General features: G+C 40.9%; 1 protein-coding gene across 6 annotated transcripts in view; it reads left to right on the top strand.

The window, feature by feature from the left end:
• Positions 1-16,554, top strand: part of USP25 (ubiquitin specific peptidase 25) — a 102,483-nt gene extending 85,929 nt beyond the window's left edge. For 3 of the 6 annotated variants that reach the window (XM_061627911.1, XM_061627910.1, XM_061627912.1), the window contains 7 exons: positions 2,105-2,200; positions 4,719-4,897; positions 7,174-7,252; positions 7,957-8,036; positions 9,864-9,987; positions 14,705-14,900; positions 15,935-16,554. In XM_061627911.1, the coding sequence (XP_061483895.1) occupies positions 2,105-2,200; positions 4,719-4,897; positions 7,174-7,252; positions 7,957-8,036; positions 9,864-9,987; positions 14,705-14,900; positions 15,935-16,107 (927 nt within the window). In that variant the 3' untranslated portion in view covers positions 16,108-16,554. The remainder of the gene's footprint in view (positions 1-2,104; positions 2,201-4,718; positions 4,898-7,173; positions 7,253-7,956; positions 8,037-9,863; positions 9,988-14,704; positions 14,901-15,934) is intronic. The other 3 variants (XM_061627913.1, XM_061627914.1, XM_061627915.1) reach the window with 1 other exon arrangement.
• The last annotated feature ends 276 nt before the right edge of the window (positions 16,555-16,830 follow it).

Genomic DNA, 16,830 nt, shown 5'->3' with positions numbered 1-16,830 from the left:
TGAAAAGTTCTCGAGCCATTGCTCTCACGAATGCACTGGATTGAGGGTTCTTTCATACTCCCCTTAGTCCATATCTAGACAACGTATATGGCAAATATTGTGGTCACCCAAGCTTCTAGTGTTTTTGACAGCAGTTAGGTCTGTCTAGGTGAACTAACGGTTGGAGGTCCCACCAAAGAACATACTAAGATTTAGGGATATTTCAGCAAAAATAGGAATTTGTTATCGGATAATCTTTATAAATGTCATAATATTTATTCGTTAAACATTCAACATCTTTACTAGTAATGCATACAGTGGCCTTAGCCATTGAGTCAGAATTAAATCAAAGTATGTTTCAAAGTGTACATGTATGACTTCGTTTGGTTACATCTTCAGTATAGGCCTGAGCCAAATAGGTGAAATCAGTTATGATCAGAAGTCAAATATAAGGCTTATAGCTCAGAATTACATATTAGGCTTATATATCAATATACATTGCAGTGTACAGTTAACACATCTTAAAGTATAATGTGCTATCACTTCAGACTTATATGTTATACAAGTTACATTGCAATAATGGTGAAGTTATATTGCAAGGAACCAACATCAAACAAGTTACATTTCCTTTTAGTATATTTTTGTTTCTTATCCATAACGAAATGCAACCATATCACCCTTGTGGGAGACAAACCTTTGGTTATTGGCAGTGGTGTGTCTTCAACCAAGTCTCCAGGGAGTCTAACCAAATACTGCTCCTGAGCTCCTCTTTTTATAGGAGTGTCTCAAGGCTATGACCTTGCTCAACAGCTGTCTGCCTCTATGCAACATCTCTCGTGCCGCCTTGCAGAGGCTGCAGGTGGAACGAGCTAACCTTCCAACTAGTCACTTTAACCAGAAGCAGGGGTTGTTCACACCATGCTTTCTTCTGTGGCTCCTACAACTTGTTTCCTTTGTTTATTCAAACAAGAGTACATTGGCCCAGAACTAGAAAAAGGAGGGAGCAGAAAAACTTTTTTCCAGTTTGGACTTTACAAGGCTTGACTGGATACTATGAGGTCTGCAAACCTGGACATAAAATATCTTATACATTAGGATTAATACATATATTTTAAAGACTCTTAGATGGGAAATTTACATACATTGAACATGCGGTCACCCCATAACAGTTTAATCTGTTCACCACCTAGAATGCAACTCATTGTCCACACAGAGGCAGCCATGCAGATCATACATGCCTCTGCCAATCCACATGGCTCACTGAAATGATTACAAGACTGGTTTGGCTCTGGGGGAAAACCACTTGTGACATGCAGTGATGTTTGCACTGAAGAAATGTGTCCATCCCAAAATAATCCATGTACAGCCATGCCTTGGAAGTATGAGTGGGTGACTTACATGATAGATGACTGAGGAGGACGTTTTCTTTCCACTGTTCCATAAATATGTGGATTGGCAAAAATAATCTCTATTCTCCCCCCCCCCCTTCCTACAGTGCAAGCCTCTGCTGCTGCGGGCACTTCCATGAATGGGAGAAGCCCTGCTGTTGCATTATGTATTCCCAGTTTGAAAATGTGAATAATTTTAGGAGGAGTTCCCATTTTGCTGCTTTTTACTTCTTTATCAGATGCTTCTATAGCCATGTTCCGGCTTCATCTTTAGTTCTATAATGAAATTAGGGCAGAGTATTTGTGATAGCGGTGTGGTTAAGCAAACGTGCACATTAAAAATCTATGACTTATCTGCAGAGATAAGAATTGCAAAATTATGTTTAACTGAGAAGAATAGAGTGCTGTGTACCTTGTTGGAGAAGCCAAGATCTCTTAATAGAGTTGTGTATTAATTCTATTCACTAACAGCTCGTCTTCAAGAGTCTAGTATGCATGTACATGAAGCTTTGAAATATTTTTCCCCCTCTTAAATGCCTTAAGGGTTTATTAATGTAGTGTAACTAGGTTATATATTAGAGATGGACCAGAATGTTGTGAATGCCACAATACAATGCTGAAATGCTTGCCATTGCAAAGTATGCATGCAGTTGCATGAGTATGTCAAGGCAGATACTGACCTGCGTTGTATATATTTCTCTTCATTCAAAATATATATGTTAAATTTCCTGTGACAGGTCATGCTGACCCCGAACATGCAAGGTATTATCATGGCTATAGGTAAAGCCACGAATGTTTATGACAGGTGTGGGCCAGAAGCAGGGTTCTTTAAGGTACAACTAACACTTTCACCTTCTTTCTTTCTTACTTTGTACTTAAACTAAAATTAAAAGTTTGACTGTTCTTGGAGTTTTGATTCATTGCTACATCTAATTGTTGTTGGGGGCGGGTTTATCAAGAGAAAAATAAGGACTGACATGGTGCCATCCAATATTTTGAAAGGGGTTCTTCTTAAAAATAAATTATATGAAGAGTAATTCATATTCCCACATAAAGTTAAATAAAAAGTAGCACACCAGTAGAAAGCTCTACATGGCAGTGGAAGACCTTATGTAGCCTCTGCTCTACATTTGTGTCCAGGTTTGTGCATTAAATGTTGATTTCAGTTGGAGTTATAGAAGTATAAGTAGGGCTTGGTTGTTACCACACTAGTCTGCTAACCTGTATGCAAGAAATCATGCACAGCTACTGCATCAGTGCTGCCCACCACCAGGTGAAACAATTATGTTTACTAATTTGTACTGCTGATAACTAGGCATGGCTATAGCCCATGCTCGATCTGTACTGTTAACTCTCTGCCCATCCACTTCCTCCTTTTTGAAGAAGACATATTCCAATTCAGCACTTACTAACCAACATAAAAATTGTCCCCTGCCCCTCATATTTTTTTTCTAGATGACACCATGCTTTACTACACACGTGGATCAAGGATCCAAGCTTTATTTGCCTTTCCTGACATGTAGTTATTGATAGATTTCCACTCTTCCTTATCTGATGCCAGGGAAAAATGGTCTGCCTTTAATTATTATATGTTTCGATTAAGTAAATAAAAGTATCATTACAAAAAGTGTATTTGTCCTGTTGCCTTATAACTTCTCAGAATTTAGATTGTATTTGTTTTAAAGGAACCATCCATGATGGATCCTAAGATGTTCAGTTATGGAAGTTCATAGAAGAAAAGCTTCCTGACACCCATGAACACAAAAAAGCTTCTCTAGAGGATTTGAGTAGGTGGGGCTCCTGAAAAGACTGTCAGTGGCTACTAGCCATGATGGCTATGCTTGGCCACCATAGATGGAGGCGGTATGCTTCCAAATACCAGTTGTTGGAAACCACAGGAGGTGAGAGTGCTCTTTGCACTCAGGTTCTGCTTGTGGGTTTCCCATGGGCAACTTGTTGCCCACTGTGAGAACAGGATGTTGGACTAGAAAATTGCAATTGGCCTGATCCAGCAGGGTCTTATGTTCTTATCAATATGAAACGAGACATGAAGAGCTGTTGACAGGAAACTTTACTTCTACAAGCTTCCTTAATTTAACATTTTAGGACACAATCCATACAGTTTGTGTTTTAGATATGCTCTATTATAGAAACTGCAAAATAGATCAGACTTCCCCAACCTGGTGTTCTCTGGATGTTTTGGACTACTAGTCCTATCAGCTATGGGAAATGTAGTCCAAAATATCTGGAGGACACTACAATGAAGAAGGCTAGTAATATAGTGATGCACTTCAATTTTCAATTGCTTACTTTCTTTAATTTGCTAAATTACTTTATTTCACGAAGAAAGACTATCTCTTACGTCTGTTTGCCTTTCCCATGCGGTAACTTGTGAAAGAAATTTTTAGATGGGAAATGTTGGAGCTCTCAGCAGTGAGATGAGCAAGCAGCATTAGCCAGTTAAATGTGTAAAGCATGGACTTTGTTGTTACACTAGTATTCTGTATGCTATAGGTCACATGTCTAGGAAATATGATAGACATTATGGTACAGCTTGTTTATAGGGAGTGTATGGTACACCATTTATTTCTTCAAAATAAAATGTTGAAATATTTTTAAAAATACTGTAAATGCATGACATCTTTACTGAAGTGCTTTCTGCCCAGAGATTATGTTGTCTGTTGTTGCCCATTTGCCATTTGAGGATTAGGATTTTTAAATACTGTGAAGATGCAGCCTAGTCCTGTTGTAGGACTAGTTTTGTTATTGATGGTTAATCCAAGTAAGTCCTACTCAGAGGAGAGCCATTAAAATTAATGGACCTAAATCATGCTCATTATTTTCCATTAATCTCCTCTGATTAGGACTAACATGGATGTTTTTAAAGTTTTCTTTTCAGATTTTTAAAAGACATTATTTTATTGCTTGTTTTTTGCTGCCCTGGGCTCCCTTTGGGCAGAAGGCTAGGATATAAATTTCATAATAAATAAAATAAAATAAACACTGGATACAACCCATTGGTTTGATATCTTGCAGTTTAAACTATTTTCTTATTTTTAGAAGCTGAATGTTTGTTATATGCTTTATTGTAACCCCTTTTCTATACTGCTGTAATGATGTTTTACAGTTTCTTCCTGTCTTCATCCGGGATAGCTTGAAGTGTCAAGTTACATAGAAAAAGAGAATCATGGCTTTTGAATTAAATTATTCCCTGGGCTGTAAATATTTTTGTTTATTATTTAGTGACATTGCTTTGTAATTTTAATTGTATAGAACCTTTCACATAGTACGGTATATTCATTTTGAAGAATTGGGTTGTTAAAAATGGCTGTCTTACTATTTTGTGTTTAGGCAATAAAACTGGAATATGCACGATTACTCAAACTTGCCCAAGAAGACACGCAACCTGAGTGCGATTATCGCTTGCATCATGCAGTTGTATACTTCATCCAAAACCAGGCTGCAAACAAAATAATTGAGAGAACATTGCTGGAACAGTTTGCTGATCACAATTTGAGTTTTGATGAAAGGTAATTTATTTAAGCACATCTGAACCAACATAATTTAGGCAAAGCGTCAGCAGAATATTGGTCTTTGTTAAAAAAAAAAAATTATTTAGCTTCAGCATGTATTCTTTCCCTTTTCCATATTCTGCTTTTTAAAAACAATTCTGTGAAAATAGTTGTTTTTCCCAATAGACTTGTACCAACATCAGTGCTTTCTAGCTGTAGATATTTCTTCCTATGCCACCAGCGTGTCCACTTCTGACTGAACTATCTTTCAAGCCTTTTCAAATGTAGTCAGTCTTCAATAGCCAGATCTCTAGATTGATAAGTCATTTAGTTAGCAACTACCTTCCTCTTTGGCTTATTGTCTGGATAGAGGACAGGTGTACATCTAATAATTTGGAGAAATAGTAGGAAAGGGCGGTGGGTGAAATGAATGCTTAGCCATATGCATACAGAAGGGCTTGGTCCATTCATGACATGCTTTTGATCCAGCAGAGGGATCCCACTACTGGAAGGGGGAGGAGTCAATATTGGCTGATTAACCTCTCCTATTGCAGCCCCTTCCTTGTTCTGGAGGCTCCCCTAATCACCCAGGGCAGATTTCCAGAGGATGTAAGGGGCTGTAGGGGGAAGGGGCAAATTAGAAAAAGTTGGGCCTCATCTTTTCTGGCAGCAGGAACGAAGTCTGGATCTAAGGCAGCTTTCATAAAACAAACTTTGTACAGTCCAGTGCAGATAGGTTCTGAGGGAAATCTGACAGTGGTGACCCTAATCGAGTACCACAGACACAGTGGCCATCTGGCTAGGGATATGGGCATCAGCATGTGGAGAAGACACAGGCTTATTGACCCAAAGCTGAGATCACCAGTTGATGCAGATTTTAGAAAGGCGTATTGAAGGAGGCAAAGGGAGACAAAAGACAACTGCCAGCTTCTTTTCTCCTCGTAGCTGAACAGTTATGATAAAGCAGCCTTTCCCAACTAGTGGGCCACCAGATGTTGTTGGACCACAACTCCCATCAGCCTCAGCCAGCATTGCCAATGGTCAGGAAACATGGGAATTGTGGTCCAACAACACCTGGTGGCCCACTAGTTGGGAAAGGCTGTGATAGAGCAATGTAGACCCTCACGTGTCTTCTCTTTTAGCATTGTCAATACTGGCACTAATTGAGGGAAAGTCAACTGTTTTCTCACAGCAAATGCAGTTAAGTAAAACGAGCACTTTCCAAAAGGAAATACCATTTTTCTATGAGATAAACTGTAGGTATTTTTAAAAAGTGCTGTAGCTCCATCTTGTGACATTTAATGATAACTGCTGGCATTGCATTACAGCAAAAGAGGAAAGGCTCATGTGGGGCAATACACGTTTAAATGGAAGTCTGCACTCTAATCCCATAACTAACCAGATAAAAGTGTGTGCTGTGTATGTGATCACACACATTGATAATTTAAATCTATTCCAAGGCCGGCTTTATCCTGTACAGCATGTAACACTGCAGTGTAAAGGGCCCTAAAATGAGCAATGAATAACAAATGAAAGAACAAAGGAAGTATAAGAAAAATGAAACAAAATACTTTTTTTAAAAAGTAGTTTTCTATGAAATATGGTGCTGCACAACCAAGTCAGCTCGGGAAAATGTAGAAAAGAGGTTAACATTGAATACAATCTATGCATCTCCTATACATAAATGCATTTTGAGGAGTATAGTATCTATCAAGCAGGTATATTTTGTCCAAGGTTGGAGGAAAGGCAATCAGCACACCATTCTCATATACAGCTGTAACACAAAAAGAGACCCCCTGAGACAACACCATTCTTATAGCAGCAGTTTGAAGCAATGCATTAGGCTAGTTCATAAAGTCAAGCCATCTAAAAATAAAACAACCAAAAATAACAACAAAGTCACAAAAGTAATGACTGGCCAACCAGTAGGTCTGTTACTTGACGAGACATGAAAGGTCCAGGTTCATATTTTTTTTCTTTCCCATGAATACCATTCTTCAGAAGAACGGGAGGGGCTAGGCCTTTTTTTATTTGCAGCCTCCCAGAACCTCCCATCTCCTTGCCCATTCTGCATGAATCCAGAATGGTCCAAAATCAGTTTGCATCTGATATGAGAGGCTGTTTAAATACACACCCACACCAATCCTGCAGAAAATGGCAGGCCCACACGAAGGAGGTGTCTGGAGAGTAGCAGTTTTCTCTTTTTGCCTGGAACGCAAGGTCAGGTTCTTGCTCAGGAAACAAAACGGAGTTTGAAAAATCTATAATGCCTTTTTCCTTTTTCTTTTTTTAAGGTGCCGCCACATAATGAAAGTGGCTCAAGCCAAAATTGAAATAATAAAGCCAGATGAAGTCAACATGGAAGATTATGAGGTTAGTATTGTCTGAAACATTTCCTCTTATTTTTTTATTTATTTATTAGATTTATATCCCGTCCTTCCTCCCAGCAGGAGCCCAAAATAAATTATGTGCTGAGAAAGCAAGTCCTAAGACAACAGCAAACAGTAAATATTGAGGTCAGAAGCTGTGAATTTTCAGTGAAATGGATAGCTACGTGGCCTTTTGCTTTTGATTTTAAACTTGCTTGCAAGCTTTTTCCTTGTGATAAGCAGTGTTTGCACAGAAATAGAAAAAAAGTCAGAAAATCAGACAGCAGGTAGAATACACTGTTTTTAATGGAATGTTCAATTTCCATAGCTGGAGTTACAAGATATTTTCTCATCAACGTGACGTCTAAAGACTTTCCTCTTCTCCCAGCCATTTTAGCATGTGTTTTAAATTGTTTTAAATTTTTAAATTGTGTTTTAAATTGTTTTTAAAATATGTGTTTTAAATTGTATATTTGTTTTAATGTTTTTGGTTGCTGTAAACCGCCCAGAGAGCTTCAGCTATGAGGCGGTATACAAGTGCAATAAATAAAGGAAGGAAGGAAGGAAGGAAGGAAGGAAGGAAGGAAGGAAGGAAGGAAGGAAGGAAGGAAGAGAAAATATTTTGAGCTCACAGTATGACATGACTGAAACTTTGGGTTTATTATTCCTTCATAAAAATAATGCACACATTTTCTCTTTTGCATGCAGTGGTGGCACCAAGAATACAGAAATTTCAGAGATACAACTGTGTGCCTCACGGTGGGATTGGAACATTTCCAAAGGAAGAAGTAAGGGAATCCACCACTTAAAATCTGTAAAGAAAGTATTGCAGTGCATTTGAAATCTGATGGATATATACACCACATACACAGACAAAAGGGAGTGATAAATAATGGTGGTAATGTGTAAGGATGACTGAGGAGGGAAACAGAAGTTTTCTACTCAGTTGTGCACTCTGTAGAGTGTTTTTTCTTACAAAAGTTTGTTACTGACATTTAAATATCTATAATCTTTCCATTTATTTTATATAACTAGTGATTTTAATTCAGTTTAACTTGAATTGCATTAGCCTTGCTGTGGCCCAGCGTGCCTGATGTACCTGTTCTGTAAGAAGGGTAGAGGGATAGAAGATCAAGCCTGCAAGTAAACACTAGTCCGAGGCCCCAAAACCTCTTCTATGGCCAGAGATGAATGAGATACTTTGACATGGCAGAGTAATCCTGGTGTCATACAGAAAACGATATGCCATTTTATTTCTCCATTGCAGTAGATAGTGAAACATTTACAGGCAGAATCCAGCAGAAAAATGCTTTACATTGACGCCATTGTTCTTTTTCTGTCCTACTGTAGGAGTTGTGTTTGTTTATTTAGCAGGGACTATGATGTTACACTCAAGAGTGCAATGCTATCATTTTATATGGGTGGGTGTGTAGGGAAGACTGAAGTCTTGAATGTTGTCAAAGTGTTAGCATATTGGGCTATATGGCTAACGTTGAATCATGGGCTAGTTCCGGCCCATCATGAACCTCTCTTCTGTCAAGTCTTGTGCCTGTCTGCTAAGTGTGTTGCTTTGAAGAGCCAAGGGTTTTGTGTTCTAGTTTCCATCTAAAATAAAGTGTTGGAGCAGGTCCCTGAAAGATGTGCTTTGCCTTCTGGATTCCATTTTTATTTTTATTTAGAAATATTTGTAGACTACTTAATCTCTCTAAGGGGTGTACATAATAAAATTATCAATAAAATACAGCTAAAATCAATAAAATGTTTTTTTAGAAATTATTTATGTACATTACTTTGTGGTAGAACTGTTGTCCATGTCTTCTTTTTCCTCTTACATTCCCTTTCCCACAGAGCAAATGGGCAGTGACATTCCATTGCTCTCCCCAGTAAAAATGCTGGTTCGCCTTACAGAGGCATCAGTATAAATATGAAGAACAATGTAAAGAGTAAAAGCCATTTCAAATACTGATGATGATACATAACAATATTTTATCAATAATAATAATAATTCCAGTGCTGCCAGCATCCATCATGGCTGAGCAATTTTATCTGCTGACTCCTACTCCCTTGCCTCAGAGGGCTTTGAGAGCTGCTGTCAGGTATCACCAGGAGAAAACAAGGCCAAGGGCAGGAAATGAATAACCTTGGTTCTTTGTGGACACCATGCAGTTTCTGTTCCTGTACCTGATTTGGATGTGATTTTGAGAATCTTTTTGTAAGCTGCTTTGAGAGCCTCCTGAGGCTATAAAGCAGGAAATTAGTATTCTAAATAAATATGTTATAAAGAGGATTAGCGGAATTGTCTGCATGGAGGCATTTCCAGATCAGGACTTAATTACAGTAAACTAGTTTCTCTGGCTTAGCTGCTGCTGTCCATAGAACTGAGCTGCCTCTACTGAATGTTTTCTTGCAACATACGCTTATGCCTTATCAACTTGTAACCCATTCTCAGTACACGGGACAAAAAAAATTACATATTGGGTGTTTGAGGCATATTATACAATATGTTTCTGAAGTTATATTTAATATTGTAAGCCACTGACACCATTTCAAGAATCGAGCTAAGAATGACTTTCTAGTATGTTAAAAAAGTATTTTGTTTTTAATTTGTATTCTAGTTTTAAGGATGCCTTGTTGTACCTTATCTGTGCTTATCACAAGAACAAAGAACTCACGTCAAAAGGCTTATACAGAGGTCATGATGAAGAACTGATATCCTATTATAGAAGAGAATGTTTGCTAGTAAGTAAAATACATAGAACACCTTTCTAATCCTTCCATCATTGTTGCTTCTTGATTCAATTGGTGTACAATGTTTAAGTTACAAAGTAAAATTGCAACTTCCTCTAAAAAGGAACTATAATCATGTGTAGTGCTATGTGTGGCTTCAGACAACTTTGTGCTTATACTTTTTCCTGTGCAATAATTCTATAGCATACAGTACACTTTAGAGTACATTAACATACATCCTATGCTGCTTATTCCATAGTGCAAATGAGTCACATTCACAGTGGTGAGCAACCTTGGTGCTATATGGCTTAACAGAATCAATTTCAATAAGGAACCAATATATAAATGGCTTTTTCTATGATTCTGCCAGAATGCAAATGGAAGTACCACACAGCCTCTACCAAGGATTTAACAAAAGTTAATGTTAAGGGCTGTTCCAATAAAGGAGGGTCCTTGGGAACAGCTGCAGCACTAGGGGACTGAAGAAGACCTGCCCTGGGAGTGAGTACCTGAGCATCTGGGTGCTTGCTGCTTGCTCCTTTGGGTGCTGTCTCTCAAGACAGCTGAAGTCCCTGGTAAGTGCTGCAAGGACTGGGACCCCCTGCCTGACCCTGGCTCTAAAGAGAGGCTGCAGTTAATCTTGCAGCCTCTTGCATCAGCTGCTGGCTTGGTCAGGAGGCATAAAAGCCCAGCTGCCCTTGTGCGGCAGGTCTGCCACTGGTGGGGTCACCTTAGGGAGAACCGAGGATGAGGGCGCACCCCCCTTCTATTACCTTTCTTTTTTGCTTGCTTTAATTATCTATTAAACCAATATAGAGGAGATTGGTGGTGGGGAGGGTGTGTGGTACATGTGTAGTTCCTGCAAAGGGTGAGAGCCTGCGCAGTGAACTGAATGGTAGGAGAAAGTCGCCAGATGCCTTCAGAGTGAGAGTCTGTAACTGGCAGAAGGCTGGCCCTCTCTGGGTGTGAGACAGAAGGGGGAGTAGATGGGCCCTGTATGAAAAAGTTTGAACAGGTATGACTATTCCCAATTCTCGCAGAGGTCATCTGGGATAATGGGCTCCAGCAGGCTTTGTTGGTGGGTTCGCGTTGGGTCCATATCAGATGTTTAGGAGGAGTCTTAGTACGGAGGAACATGGGTGATGCCACCCCAATTTCAGCGATCACGGGTAGAGGGAAATATAGCCATGGGGATGTGGTGAATTAACGTAGAAGATGAGGGCAAGGCTATCTGCACCTTGTTCCTTGCTGCCACTTCTCTCATGGATGGGTTCCTCGTTGCTCATCTGCTGTGCCCACTGGCCTGTGTGTGTTGTTGTTTAACGCCAGATCAGTACACAATAAGACCACTCTCATCCATGATTTGATTGTGGATGAAGGTGCCGATTTGGTGTGCATTACTGAGACCTGGGTGGGTGAGCTGGGAGGAGTTGATCTGACCCAGCTTTGCCCACCTGGATACTCGGTGCAATACCAGCACAGGCTGCAGGGACAGGGGAAGGAGTTGCTGTGGTCTACAGAACTTCCATCTCTGTCACCAGGAAACCGCTCTGTATTGGAGCTGGCTGTGATGGCCTGCACCTGGTGTCGGGCCAAGGAGACAGTAAACTAGATTTGCTGCTGGTGTACCGTCCACTCTGCTGCCCAGCAGCTTCTCAGACTGAGCTGGTGGAGGCCTTCTCAGCTGTGGTGTTGGAGGAGCCCAGAACGATAGTGCTGGGTGATTTCAATGTCCATGCTGAGGCTGCCTCTAGTGTTCTGGCTCGGGACTTCATGGCCTCCATGGGGTTGTCTCAAGTCATCACTTGCCCGACACATAGGGCAGGTCACACCCTCGACTTGGTTTTTGCTCCAGATGGAGGAAGGAGTGGTCTGGAGATGGGGGGTGGTGGATGTCACCCCATTGTCATGGTCAGACCACTTCCTGTTGAAGTTTAGACTTATGGCTCTGATCCTTCCCTGCAGGGGTGGTGGACAGATTAAGATGGTCTGCCCCTGGAGCCTAATGGACTCCACTGGATTCCTGAATGCCCTGGTAGAATGCCCAGTAGATAGAGCAGGTGATCCCCTTGAAGTGACCTGTTGAAGCCCGTGTCACGCTGTGGAACAATGAGGCACGTTGAGCTCTTGACATGGTTGCCCCTGAGCGCCCTCTCCAGCATTGTGGAGCCCGGTCTGCACCTTGGTACACCAGTGAGCTAAGGGCAATGAAACAGGCTGGATGACGGCTAGAGTGCAAGTGGTGAAAGACGTGCTATGAGGCTGATCGGGCACGAGTAAAACATCATAACCGTGCCTACTGTGTGGTGGTGAGGGCAGCAAAGAAGGCCCACTTCTGTGCCTCCATCACATCCTCAAGTAGCCGTCTGGTGGAGCTTTTCCATATTGTCAGGAGTCTGTTGACATCAACTCCAGGCAGTGGAGTTTTAGGCCCTTCGGAGGCCCACTGTGAATTGTTTGAAAGGCACTTTGAGGGTAAAGTTGCTCACCTCCGTAGCAGTCTTGATACCCCCTCTACATCTACTGTAGTCCCCAATGAAGTGTCCAGTGCAACGTCTGCTGCAACTTCTTGGAAATGGTTTCAGTTGATGCGGCCTGATGACATAGACAAGGTGCTTGCGATATTGTGGCCAGCAACGTGTCCTCTTGACCCTTGCCCTTCTTGGCTTATTAAAGCTTGCTGAGGGGGTTTGACCAAGTGGATCCAGAGTGTGGTCAACGCATCATTGTGGGAGGGAGTGGTTCCAGGTGCCTTGAAAGAGGCGGTGATCCGACCACTCCTGGAAAAGCCCACCCTGGACCCATTGGTTTATGACAACTACCGACCGGTTGCAAATACCCCCTTTTTAGGGAAGGTGATTGAGAGGGTTGTGGTGCAGCAGTTGCAAGTACTCTTGGATGAAACAGATTATCTTGATCCATCCCAGTCTGAGTTCAGGCTGGTTATGGGACTGAATCGGCCTTGGTTGCCCTGATGGATGCCCTTTATTGGGAGAAGTACAGAAGGAGTGTGACCCTGTTGTTCGTACTTGGTCTCTCAGCAGCTTTTGATACCATTGACCATGGTATCCTTCTGAGCTGACTTGGTGAGATGGGGATTGGAGGCACTGTTTTACAGTGGTTCCAATCCTATCTCAAAGGTCGCTCTCAGAGAATATCATTGGTCTTTCACCCCCCTGGCAGTTGTGCTGTGGGGTGCCACAGGGTACCATCTTGTCCCCCCTGCTGTTTAACATCTATATGAAGCCCTTGGGAGCAGTCATCAGGAGATTTGGGGTGAGGTGCCAGCAGTATGCTGACAATACCCAGCTCTGTTTCTCCATAACATCTGAATCGGGAGAGGCTGTGCAAGCCCTGGACTGCTGCCTGGACTCGGTGGTGGGCTGGATGAGGGCCAATAAATTGAGTCTGAATCCTAGCAAGATGGGTTGATGGTTTCCAAGTTCGGATAATTGGTGAGTTGCCTGCTTTGGATGGGGTCGTACTGCCTCTGAAAGAGCAGGTCCGTAGTCTGGGGGTGCTTCTGGATCCATCTTTGTCACTAGAGGCCCAGGTGACCTCCTTGGCTAGGAGTACCTTTTACCAGCTTCGGCTGATAAGACAGCTGCGGCCGTTTCTGGACCGGGATAGCCTGACCACTGTTGTCCACACAGTGGTAACCTCCAGGCTGGATTATTGTAATGCACTCCATGTGGGGCTGCCCTTGAGATTGGTCCGGAAGCTGCAGCTGGTGCAAAATGCAGCGGCAAGACTGCTCATTGGAGCAGGGTATCACCAACATGTCACCCCGCTGCTGAAAGAATTGCACTGGCTGCCCATTTCCTATCGGGCCAAGTTCAAGGTTCTAGTTTTGGTGTACAAAGCTCTATACAGCTCAGGACCAGGATACCTGAAAGACTGTCTTACCCCTTATATACCCACTTGATTACTGCGCTCTGCAGGTGAAGGCCTCCTGCAGATACCATCTTATCAGGAAGTCCATTCTGCACAATATAGGAAACGGACCTTTAGTGTGGCAGCACCTACCTACCCTGTGGAATTCCCTCCCCTTAAATATTAGGCAGGCGCCATCTCTGCTATCTTTTCGGCACCTTTTGAAGACTTTCCTCTTTCAACAAGCCTTTTAAGTTGAGACCTATCCCAGTCTGCATCGTGTTAGAATTGCTTTTAATATGTTTTCTTGAATAATATGTTTTAAACCCTTTTTTTAAAAGGTGTTTTTAAAGCTTTTCTTAAAATGTTTTTAACGTTGTTTTGTTTTAATGTATTTTAAAGTCTTTTTATGATGTTTTAAAGTGTTTTTAGCATTTCTGTTTGCCGCCCTGGGCTCCTGCTGGGAGGAAGGGCTGGATAAAAATAAATAAATAAATAAATAAATGTGAGAGGAGTTGCAGCTGATTCAGATGAATATTTGACAAGATAAGGCTTTCTAAATGAAACTGCACTTAAGCATTATTGCTAACTCGCATAAAGCCATTGTTGCACGTGTTTTTAACATATCATAGGCACCCTCACTTGGAATAACTAGGCTGATGAGAAAATGCTTTTGCACAAATAAGTAATTGCATGATACTTAAAGGTTAAGCTGTGGAAAAGCTTTTGATTATGTAGGTTACCCTAGGTTCTCAAGTGTTTGAGACAAACAGCTTGTACCTCTTGAGAAAAAATGGTTCAGTCTGTACCTATATCAGCACTAATAGTTTGATTTTTCTCTTGATGTTACATGAAGAAGTTAAATGAGTGTGCTGCAGCACAGTTTGAATCTGGAGATGATGATGAAGTGAATAAAGGTCTGGAAATTATGAATGAGCTTATTGTCCCATGTCTGCCATTGTTATTGGTGGATGAAACAGAAGAAAAGGATATTGTTGCTGTAGAAGATATGAGAAATCGATGGTGTTCATATCTTGGACAAGAAATGGAGCGTAAGTTGTTTATAATTGTACTGTTCCTTTGAGACATATAGTAATGAGATGTGTTAATAGGAAGTCTGAGTAAGTTGCATTTCCTTTGTTTTCACATATCACTTAAAGTGCAATGTAAGGACTTGTCCATCTCCACTTCAGATAGTATGATATCCCTTTATTAAACCTGGGAGAATAATATTGGAAAATAATGATAAAATAAAGTTGGGAGAAATGAGAGTTCAGCTGTTGTAGTAATCCTTAAACACATTTTGAGGCACATAAAAAATCTGCAAGACTGATCATTCTGAACCATAAAAGCAATGCATATTCATACCTCACCTCATTTTAATATCACCTCAAGAGGAGAGTGTACATAGTGTAGTTGCTTCCCTTGGGTCTAAGCCACACTCACTGTATTTGATTCTGTTCTTTAGCTACATGAAATCAGTACTGTAAGCCACCCTTATTTATTTTTTACCTGTGTCACATTTATGAATTTTGATTTTCCTAAACAGCTGGGGATGTGTGTGAATGATGCAATCACATGCATGGAATAAATCACATACATCTTTCCCGCAGAGCATCCTTCCTCCAAATGCTATTCTTACATAGGAAAGACTCACAATTTGCCCCTTCTTACACTAGCTCTAACTTTATTGGCTTACATCATGGAGAAGCTTTTCTGCTATAGCTGCCCATGAAGGCCATCGTAGCTTCAATCCAAAATTAAGCAGTAAAACCTTTAGGGTGCAGTCACTGAGACCTTATCCATACAACTCTAATTTCACTCCTGTTTGAAACATCTGTACAGCTACAGCTAGAAACACTACAGATTCCTAAAGTTCTAGTAAGGGGTTTTTGTTGCTGCTGTTTTAAGAATAAATTCAGGTAAGAGAGCTGACTAAGGGTTAAGAGAGTGCAGACTTCCTTGCCTTTTTAAGTTGGCCCTTAAAAACAAATCTGTTACCCTAAAAGTTTGCATGCACAGATGACTCACAGTGTAAGTCACTTGGCCAGTTATAAACAGGTATATATATATATCTTATTTACAGCCAACTTGCAAGAAAAGCTGACGGACTTCCTGCCAAAATTGCTGGATTGTTCTACAGAAATTAAAGGTTTCAACAACCCACCAAAGTTACCTTCTTATTCCACCCATGAACTGTGCGAACGATTTGCCCGAATCATGTTGTCACTCAGTCGAACTCCAGCTGATGGAAGATGAACTCTGAAGACCTCCCTTAAGCATACTGTATAAACTATTTTTAGTTCTTTAACCCTTGCCTTCCTGTCACAGGGTATGCTTGTTGCTGCTATAGTTTTTAACTTTTTCATTTTAACAAATCGCAAAAGAGGAAAGAGGACTGTACAGACATTAGCCAGACAGCAGGCAATAACGCTGAGAATCGCATGGCGCTCAGTTTTTGTATTGACCAGAACTCATGCAACATTACAAGTCTACTTTGTTATGGCAAATCTGCTTTTTTGCCACTTACCTGTTACAGTATTACTTTGCTTTTGTCTTAAGATCCTTTACTTCATCAACAACAGCTTTCTGTTCACTCTGGGCCATTCTGTGACTGCATCAATTTTAAAGTGACCAGTGTAAAATACATGGTACCTGGTAGCTTGTAAATTACATCAAAGAATAAAAAAGTTTTATTTATGGCTACTTTGGTTGCAAATAAACTGTATATTTTTGAATTATAAAGGTATATTTTAGATATGATGAAGGTAAAGCATAGTGATCTACTGTGGGGGAGGAGACTGAGTATCGGCATGTCCTTAAGGATGGTTTTACACAGAGATTGGTGACTTGTATGTTGGCATATAGAAGGCTTCCTTAGGCTGTTGTACTCCACTGTCCAGCTTGCAATGTTTGTGGGCTCCTGCAATTCTTTGATGTTATGGGTGTCATTTGGCAATTATTGCTGCAAAGAGCAGCACC

The sequence above is a fragment of the Rhineura floridana genome, chromosome 5 (genome assembly GCF_030035675.1).
Source record: "Rhineura floridana isolate rRhiFlo1 chromosome 5, rRhiFlo1.hap2, whole genome shotgun sequence".
In the NCBI taxonomy this organism is placed as follows: Eukaryota; Metazoa; Chordata; class Lepidosauria; order Squamata; family Rhineuridae; genus Rhineura; species Rhineura floridana.
The sequence above is the reverse complement of the archived record's forward strand: the minus strand, read 5'-3'. Positions and strand labels throughout refer to the sequence as shown.